Genomic DNA, 9,514 nt, shown 5'->3' with positions numbered 1-9,514 from the left:
CTTTCCACGCAACTGGACAATTCTTCCATTCCCAATGCATACAGTTAATTGAACCTAACATTCCAGGAAACCCACGTGCCTCTCCCATCCGTAGTAGTCGTTAAATGTCTTCGTTATTAGGGCGTCTCAGATACTCACCCCTAAATATTTCACAAATTCCTTTCACGAATCTTTGTAAGCATTCCACTACAGTGGTTTCACCAATTCTAATATATTCGTCCGCAAAGTCAGCAGGTGTCTCATAAGCCAGCATACGAAGAGCAGTTGTGCACTTTTGCAACGGTGATAGGTCCCTTCTACGTGTTGCATCGAGCCTCATTTGAAAGTACTCATCATGATTGCTTATGGCATCTACAACTCGGAGAAACACATGTCGTCGCATGCGAAACCGTCTTCGGAACTGAGTTTTTGTGTATACTGGATTTTTAGAGAAATAGTCATTGAACAATTGTTCATGACCTCCCTCACGATTTCGATGAACTACCCTCCTTGTTTGGTTTGACCTTGTGGTGTTGGAAAGTTGTTGTTGATAGGTTTGTATCATCAACTGGATCAATTCTTTGTCGGTGTTGTCGTGTAGTTCCTCATCTATGAATTGATCCAAAAGATCATCTAAATTGATGTTTGGATCATCTAAATTGTTGTTTCGATCCATCACGTATCAATCTAAAAATCGAAGAAGAATAGATGGGGATTTTGTGTGAGAGAAGATGTGAGAATGAGTAGGATTAGATGACAAAGTCTACATATAAATAGTTTTACAACGACTAGTTTTATAACGACTAGTTTTATAACGGCTAGTTTTATAACGACTAGTTTTACAACGGCTAGTTTCATAACAACACAATTTGAATTACAATAATAAAATAAATTAAAACTCAAATACTTCCCTAAACCCTAAAAGAAATTAAAACCCATATTGTTGTTTAAGATAGTTACAAGACTTTTCATGAGCTTCACGTTGAGTCTCATTCATGTTGGAAGTATCCTTCATTATGATTTCATATGTCAAACGTCTTTCTTGTGCCTCCTTCAACTCAATTAGTCTTGATGCATAGGCATTTTTCTCCTTTATTGCATTTTCTATGCCAGAAAAATCAACAACATTAGTATTGGAAGTTTCTTTTCCTTTGGCCTTCCTTTTGGTTGCCTTTTGTCCTATCGAACGGGATGTTGGCATTGGTATCTCATATTCATCAAGTTCAATGGGTGTCTCTATGTTGGAAGACGAAGAGTAACCACCTGCAGACGTTACCTTCCCTCTTTTTGAATTGTGTTGCACGAAATCAGATTGCCATTTAGGTTCATCTCTCAAAATGACCCATGCATGCTCCATATCAAATTTTTTACCTGTATCTTGAGTGTAAATCTTATGTGCGAATGCCATGACATCTTTCTCCGAACTCCCGCTTTTCTTTTGACTAATTGTTTGTTTGTAGCAACCAATAAATTTTTGAAATGCAGGATGAATTCGATTCCAACGTGCTTTTAGTTGAGTCGATTCTCTCTTTGCGAACTCGCCACGGTCTTCATCGTTGTTGTATGCTTCTGTGATTCTCGACCAATATTATCGTAACATTTGATCAACTCCTATGATTAGATCCTTCGACGTATTGACCCATGACCTCACGAGAATAATATCTTCTTGAATTGAGAATGGAGCACGAATTTTTGTTGTTGATGAATTCTCTACACTTCCATCTAGTTGAATTCCATCGAGACCAATTGGTGATTCAGGTTCACTATTAGGAGTGTCAATATTGTTTAGAGGAGAAGGCTTATAACATGCATTTGGATTAGTGAGAGGTGGTGGTTGACTAAAAAATTGTGGTCCTTGAGAATTATCACCACTAGGTGGATGTGTTGGAAACATATAATATTATGGTGCTGACCAATAAGGTGGTGAATTTTGAAAATTTTCACTAAAATAAGATGGTGGATACATAATATATTACGAAAGAATTTGAGAATTTGCACTCGTCGGTGATGGTTGATTTTGGAAAGAATTTAAAAAATTTTGATGATTGTATTGGTTAAGATCCATTTTTGAGAGCAAAACAAACAAGATAAAAGAAGTAGAAGAGAGTTAAAGAGGTCCAAATTTTTGAATTAAGTTGATGCATATTTATAATGATTTTTTTATTTTTTATTTTTTTTAAAAATGCCAACGACTCTTCAACGATTACTTCAACGGATCTTTCAAGTTATTTTTTATTTATTTTTATTTTTTTAATTTTTTAATTTTTATTTTTTATTTCTTATTTCTTAAACCGTCTCTTTTTCTTTTTCTTCTTCTTCTCTTCGTGAGAGGGTTTTCTCATTTTTCTTCACCTTTCCTCTTCAAACTCCACCTTCAAACTCTGTCTACCGCTGTGTGCAGGTCCAGCCAGAACATCCACCCGCGATAGAACGTCCACCGGCAAGCCTTCGCTGTCCACCGGCGCGCCTCCGCTATCCAACCCCGTGCCTCCTCCGTCCAAACCCACACTGCCACCGTCCAAACCCGCGCCTCCGCGGTCCAACCGCGCGCCTCCTTCAGTTCACAAAAGTAAGCAACCGTTGCTTCACTAAGAAACTCTCTCTCCTCTACAAGAAATTCTTGCTACAACCTCATACCTTTTTAATGGTAAGAAACTCACGTTAGAGTTGCTTGATGAGCCAAGCAACTCTCATTGAAGTTGCTCTTAGTTTCTTCTTTTGGACTCCGTTATTATCCCTTGCTTTCATATTGAGATCGAGAGAATCACTAATATTCCTGGTTATTCATTCATTCATATTTTCGTTTATTTATATATTCAAGTTGTTTGATCAGACATACACCCCTTAGTAAGAGCCGCAATCAAAATAGTTTCAAATATTTTTTTAAAAAAAATTCTATTAACACTGGATTATTTTGTTATCGTGTTTCTGAACCTCTTTTTACATTTAACAAAAAAAAATAAAAAGACAGACAAAACAAAGAAAACAAGTAACTAAGTAATTTCATCATAGAACTAGGTCAGAGTACAGATCAAACACCAAGTTCTAAATTCAAATCTTATTAACTTAATTAAAATCCTTTTTTAAATAAAAATATATAGACACATGACAGGGTAACTTCCAAACAGATGGTCGAGAAAATAAGATTGGGCGTGGATTTAGTAAAAGGTAAACATGTTTATAGCCATTTCTCCTCGTTAAACAGGATAGCAGGTGAGCGACAAAAAACATGGCAAATGAACGAAAAATTTAAAAAGCATAGAACGCAGTGCTTTACTGCATCAAATAATAATAAATAAACGAATAAAAAGAAAAAACAGTGACCTAGTGCATCCACTTGAAGAAATAAAAATAATAAAATTAAAACATAAAAAAAATAAAAATAAAAAAAGGAAACACAGTAGTGTGATTGTATACGTGGACAATAATTGACGGCCACGTGCTTTTCCCGTTGATGTCCGATGTCATTTTTTAATGTTAAAAAGACGGAAAAAGAAAAAGAAAAAAAAAAAAGATTTCCATGACATGGAATATACATGATTAACCTACATTTTTCAATTGACTACCCTAAAGTGAAAATAAATTTCAAAACAATCTGGAATGTTTCTAAAAGTGCACAATACGATCGAAGAGGCTAAAATTTATGGAAGAAAAAAAAAACATTTTCCTGGCTTTATATACAAATATACTGTGTACTGTTGGTTCATTCTCTCCAAAGTTCCATCTTGGACATAAGACATAAAAATCCAAAGACAGTTATTGGACTCCATAAACAGCATATAACAGTCAGGATTTTAGTGCACTATCACCAAAATATTGTTCGCACCCCTATACAAGCAAAACATATTTCAAAGTTCACAAATTTGATGTTAAATTTCATTCCTATCCACGAATGCTTAGTTAAATGATTTTATACCAACACACATCATACCACCAAAAAGGATGAAAAATAATATCTACTCAAAACACTTGAACATAAACAACAGTTTTTTTTCTTTTCTGAATTATATCATCCCTGTCTGAATGCACCAAGTCATCTTTTGGTATAATCTGAAGTAAAGATACGGGAAAACCAGTTATTTTGTTTTATTCTGTCTTGGCAACACAATAGTTCATTTTCCCACTTGCGACAGCAAATTACCACTGCAGTGTGGTCCTAAATTCTACCAATTAATCAGCCTACAACAGAACTCAACCAACTGTAACTGATTTTGTTGGACATAAACATATTATACAGATCTGATACCAATGGCATGTTTGGATTTGAGGAAAGAAAATAGATAAAAAAAATGAACATATAATTTAGGAGAAAGAGAAACGAAAAGAAAGATGCATTTCTAAAAGAATAATTGTATAACTCCCTACTACTTTATAAACAGTATTAAATGAAGAAAAATAATGCTTTTATTATTTTGAAAACATAAAACACCTTTAATGCATGCTATACATGGAAAAAATAGTAAGAAAAAAATATTGTAGAAAGATTCAAATTTTTTCTTTCTAGAAACAATACTTCAAAAAAAAATTACTTCCATTTTTCTTCCAATTCAAATATTACTTTTTTCTGTTCAGTCATCTATGGTGTATTTAGTATGGTGATGTGTTCACCATACTAAATAATGTAAAGAGAGGAATATTTCTAGAAAGGTAATGTTAAATTCTCCCACAAATCTTTCTACTACATTGCAAAGAAAGTAATAAATACAAGTTATTTGACGTCTTAAAAATATATAAAATAAATTCAATACTTACTATAAAAAGAATGTAAAGAGTCTATTAAAAAGATATCATAGATATAGAATAATTCTTTCTGGAAAAATATATTCATTTCTTTTTCACTTGCAGTTCAAATTTTTTCTTTGCCATAGCAAACAGACCATACAAGTTCCGTCAATGAACCCTCCCCACACAAAAGAAAGGAACAAATCAATTATGGCACCTGGAAAGACGACAGAAACTTCAGCTGTTACAGGAGGTAAGGTAATGTAACCAAAAATGGGAACATACTGCTCTGTACATCTGTCCTGCATTATCATGGGTTTCAGGAACCTAAACTGCTGCACTGTATATTTTATAAGATGACGATAACCCTTGTTCCTTCCTAACTGAATTTGATACGTGTTCAACAACTGCTTTTTCTTAAAATAACAACTTTCGTTGGACAATCCCATAAAAACCTGTTAGTCACACACTGCCTAGTCCCTAGCTAAATTGCCCATTGGGTGTTGAGTTTTGGAGGAGAAAAGAGAGGAAAACAAATATTTTAGGGAGCTAATAATATTTATAAAAGATTAGTAATAAGGTTTATACTAATCTATAATTTTCTTTTAAAAAAGTGTTTTAATTACCTTTTTGGCCTCTATAATGTCATAAACTTTACTTCTTAATCTCTATAATTTAAAATATTTCATTCTAGCCCTTATACATACATTTTTGTTCCCTTTTAGTTCTTATTGTCTAATTTTATAGCAACTAGAAGCAAAAGTTTATGCTACTATAGGGACTAAAAAGTAAATTTTATGTTATTATAGGGACTGAAATGGAAAGTTTATGACTATAGGGACTAAAAAGGAAAAAAAAATGGTTAGTATAATGAATAAAACGAAAAAAATTTAATTATAGGGATTAAAAGAAAAAATTTAATAAAACTATTGGGACCAAAAAAATACTTGAACCACAAAAAAATTATCAAATAAGAAAAAAATTGTTAGAAATAAAAAGTTTGTCCTCCCCTCCCCTCCAAACTCAAACTCCCGAACATAACCTAAATCAGTTGGAGAAAGCATAATTTGACAGCTTGGTTCAACTTAAATTTAGAGAAATAAAAGCTTATTTATCAAAACCTCTCTCAAGAAGCCAAATGAAATAAGCAATTATTTCTCCTAAATAAGTCAAAAAAAAAACAAGCATCCACTAAGCCATGATGTCAACCTAAGAGTTTGGAGAGTTCAAACACCACCATAGCCCCAGTGGCGAAAATCCCACGATAACAAACCAGAAGTTGCCCATCTTACTTGTCCCATATTTGTACAGTATTTAGCACTTGGATTCATCAAAAACATTTCTCCGAAACATGCTTTTATATACCTATAGTGCTGTAAAGAAACAAAAAAAGCACGTTATAAAAATCAAAGGTGGACCAGCCTTAATTAGCATGTGAAGAAAAAGATTCCAATCTCACATGCAAATGTTTAAATAAAAACAATAACTAACAATAGAAACGTGCAATCTTACAAGAGGCAATTCAAACCCCAACTTCGTTAATCTTTGAATTGCAATTCCTACATCTCAAGAACATCAGCTGCACAACAAATCCCCCTAGCACCTAGCCTACACGGCGAAAAACATGCACGTAAACATCTTGATATCATTCAGCTGAACAGAAAGGAGCAAAATTCAGACAATAAAGAAAGAACACTCAAGAAAATAACTATTAAAGATAGGTTGGGCTATAAATTGCCAAGGCACTTGTTAAAGAATCAAAAATAGAAAAAAAGTAAATAATTAGTAGAGAATTTTAAGTTCCAAAATATTACATGATTTACTTTTTCATTTAATGAACTTAATTTGACATGTTATTGTCTTACGCAAAGAAAAGAAAAAAAATGAAGAACTGCGAAGAAGAAGAAGAAGAAAGGTATACGCAAAGGAAGAACAGAGCATCAGGATCACACCATCACAGGAAAACAAGAATGTTTGAGTTTGGGTCCTCTATCTTGGCATGAAAAAGAGAGAAAGAATTGAACCTACAAATAAGCTGGAAAAATATCCAACCAAGGAAGATAGCACGTTAACAAAGAGGCAGAAACATCACTCATTATCCCTTATTCACTTGGATATATGCAGCAGAAATTTAAGATATGGCAGAATAATCAACACGCACTTATTGCACAGCAGGAAGAGCAAACTGACAACAGTACACCCAGTCCCGAAGTCACAGTCATAGCCACCCTTAAAATGGCCAAATGTTCTAACTGCAAATGAAATGCAAGTTGAAATTGAGGTCTATAAGGTGTCCTAATTTACTATCATACCCAAAAGTGGTAAAACTAGGATGCATCCCAGTGAGAGTTTCTACATAGCCCAGCCACAAAGCGTGCCCTAATTTTCCATCAAACACATGGACACCATCCATCTTACTTAGCTTTGCATTTAGCATAACAAGGCCAACAGCAAAATAAAAAAGACAATGTAGGCAGACTGGCAGAGGCCACAGCACAGTACTGAAAATCTATCAACCACAGTTTAAACCCTTTTGACCCGTGACTCAAAACAATAATAGATCAAACTAGTAAAAATAATCCATAGCAGCCTCTATCATAAGCTCTAATTCAGTTTTGATTTATCAAAATTACTTATTCAATCAACAGAGTTGACATTACCAACAACCTTCAATTTTGCACAGGACACACAAAACCCTCAATAAGCTAAAAAAAAGGAAATTGTCCCTTGCAATATCAACTATGAGATCGTCAGTTTCACCACCACACTAGAAAAGAACATACTAACTCACATTAGTAACTGAGAATGAAAATTTGTGGCAACTTAACTATCTAACAACTCGCAAAAAAAAAAAAAAAAAAATTACAAAATCATCTTTAAGGTTCCTTCTCCACCTCTTGCTCTTCATACTAAGTACTGAGCCCACTCCCTCCCCCAACACCAAGGTAGCTATATTATAATAAAAGTTAAAACTAGGCCATATCATTCAGCAGAAACACGCACAGGCTAGCATATTCCATACAGTTAAAACCCAATTCGTCATATCCAAAAGCTGAAACAGCACAATAAATACAGTACAGAACAGCCCCAAACTAACTGAATTCAGGAAACAGAAAAACAAATGCTCCTAAAAGGTTCCATTCTCTGTCGATCAGAACAACGAGAAAGAGAAATCAATTACCGTAAGTACAACACAGCAGTGAGAGGGGTCATTATTAGCGCTTCCACCACGTCACATTCACACGCCAGTAAACCACCATTTCCATCTTTGCAATATTACCCTCTTTCCTAAGCCGTCCCTAAATTATTCCTTTTTCCTAAGCCATCCCTAAATTATTTTTTTCTATTGATACGACAACAGGATTCGAACTTAGGATTGCAGAATTGTGTGCATACTACAGCATAATCATACTAAACTATTTAAATACTCCTAGAAGCACCAGAATCATACTAAGTAATCTTCCAAATATTAGAAAACTCTTTCTAAACTTAAATACTAAAGCCATAGATAGGATATTCAATACTTCCATAATGACTTTTTTAATTTTATTTTATTACTCTAGGAACCACTTAGGACAAAGGGTAATACTTTGAGGAGGAGATCGATGGTTTATAATCACTGCTTCTCCTCCCTCTCCCGATTCCACTGCTCAATTCTGGCGCGGCGCTCCTCGCTCCCTTCTCTGGCGGGACTGCCGTGCCTCCGGCGAGTACTGTCTCTCTCCCTGCTCCGCCTGCCTCCGGCGCTGTGAGAGTCTCGGTCCCTCCTCTCGCGGCGGTGTCGGGGGCTGGAGCTGCGGCTGCGGGAGCGCGAGCAGGAGCGGGAGCGGGAGAGGCGGTAAGCGGGTGGGCGGTGGTGGCGGCCGAAGAGGCGGCGGCGGAGGTCGCGGCCGATGAGCTTGACGTGCATGAAGTTGCAGTAGCCGCCGCGGTTGCAGCTGTTCTCCTCGAACTGGCGGCAGGTGGCCTCGCGGAAGTCGGTGACGGGGGAGAAGTCGGCGATGATGGGGCGGCCGGAGTAGAAGCGGCCGTGGAGGGCGTGGAGGGCCTTGGCGGCCTGGTCCTCCTCGCGGAACTGGACGTAGACGTTGCCGATCATGTGGTCGGCGAGGTTGTCGCAGACGTTGAGGCTCTCGATCTGGCCGAACTTGGCGAGCTCCGTGAAGATGTCCTCGTAGAAGTCCTCGAAGTGCTGCTGGATCTTCCGCGGGTCCAGGGGCTGCCCCTGGGGGTCCACGCCGGGGGTGATCATGTCCGGACGCTGGTACATGTTCGACAGCAGCAGCGTCGGGGATATGCTCGGCCGGTTGTGCAGCCGCGAGCACCGGTCCCCGTGACGGCACGCCCCAATCTTGAAGTAGAACGGGCAGTTCACGCGGTCCTTCTCCGTCCCGAATATCGACGCAAGGTGCTCCGCCATCGATTTATCACTCTAGGGTTTCGCAAACCCTAATGCCTGATTTTGATCGGATCCGATCGGTCTCTGTCTCTCTTCTCCACACTCTGATTTTATTTATTTATTTATGTTTGCTGCTCTCTCTCTCCCTACTTATTCCTATCTCACTTTGCCTCTCTCATCAATATCAACATATATATATCCTTATTAAATTAAAGTTTAATTATTCTTAAAATTCTTATTTTAAAAATTTTTACTTTTTACTTCTATAATTAAAAATAATTTATTATAACCTTTATATATTATTCTTGTTTTTATTTTAGTCTTTATAATTTTATTAACTTTATTTTTGCGTTTTAATATAAATAAATAACAAGAATTAGAAGAAAAAAAAACAAAAATAGTAAGAGCCTAAAA

At 36.4% G+C, this 9,514-nt stretch overlaps 2 protein-coding genes across 4 annotated transcripts; both read right to left on the bottom strand.

Annotated features, from left to right (window-relative positions):
* Window positions 1–907: 907 nt before the first annotated feature.
* Window positions 908–1,387, bottom strand: LOC109816792 (uncharacterized). The gene has a single exon (XM_020381915.2). It carries the CDS (start codon window positions 1,385–1,387, stop codon window positions 908–910), a length of 480 nt encoding a protein of 159 aa, XP_020237504.2.
* Window positions 1,388–4,783: 3,396 nt separating this feature from the next.
* Window positions 4,784–9,272, bottom strand: LOC109816799 (splicing factor U2af small subunit B). Of its 3 annotated transcripts, XM_083066724.1 has the most exons (4): window positions 7,883–9,272; window positions 6,654–6,736; window positions 6,214–6,309; window positions 4,784–6,074 (listed from the first exon to the last, which is right to left on the bottom strand). In XM_083066724.1, exon 1 carries the CDS (start codon window positions 9,119–9,121, stop codon window positions 8,318–8,320), a length of 804 nt encoding a protein of 267 aa, XP_082922850.1. In that variant the 5' UTR covers window positions 9,122–9,272; the 3' UTR covers window positions 4,784–6,074; window positions 6,214–6,309; window positions 6,654–6,736; window positions 7,883–8,317. The 3 variants fall into 3 exon arrangements, with proteins under 3 accessions (XP_082922850.1, XP_082922849.1, XP_082922851.1); XM_083066723.1 differs by lacking the exon at window positions 6,654–6,736; XM_083066725.1 differs by lacking the exons at window positions 6,214–6,309; window positions 6,654–6,736.
* Window positions 9,273–9,514: the final 242 nt, after the last annotated feature.

Source organism: Cajanus cajan, chromosome 11, assembly GCF_000230855.2.
Source record: "Cajanus cajan strain Asha chromosome 11, NIPB_CcT2T_4, whole genome shotgun sequence".
In the NCBI taxonomy this organism is placed as follows: Eukaryota; Viridiplantae; Streptophyta; class Magnoliopsida; order Fabales; family Fabaceae; genus Cajanus; species Cajanus cajan.
Note: the sequence above shows the minus strand (reverse complement) of the source record. Positions and strands in the feature narration are given on the sequence as shown.

Bases quoted from the DNA above. Each gene is read 5' to 3' on its own strand.
- LOC109816792 (XM_020381915.2), bottom strand. From the start codon at position 1,387: ATGGCATTCGCACATAAGATTTACACTCAAGATACAGGTAAAAAATTT.
- LOC109816799 (XM_083066724.1), bottom strand. From the start codon at position 9,121: ATGGCGGAGCACCTTGCGTCGATATTCGGGACGGAGAAGGACCGCGTG.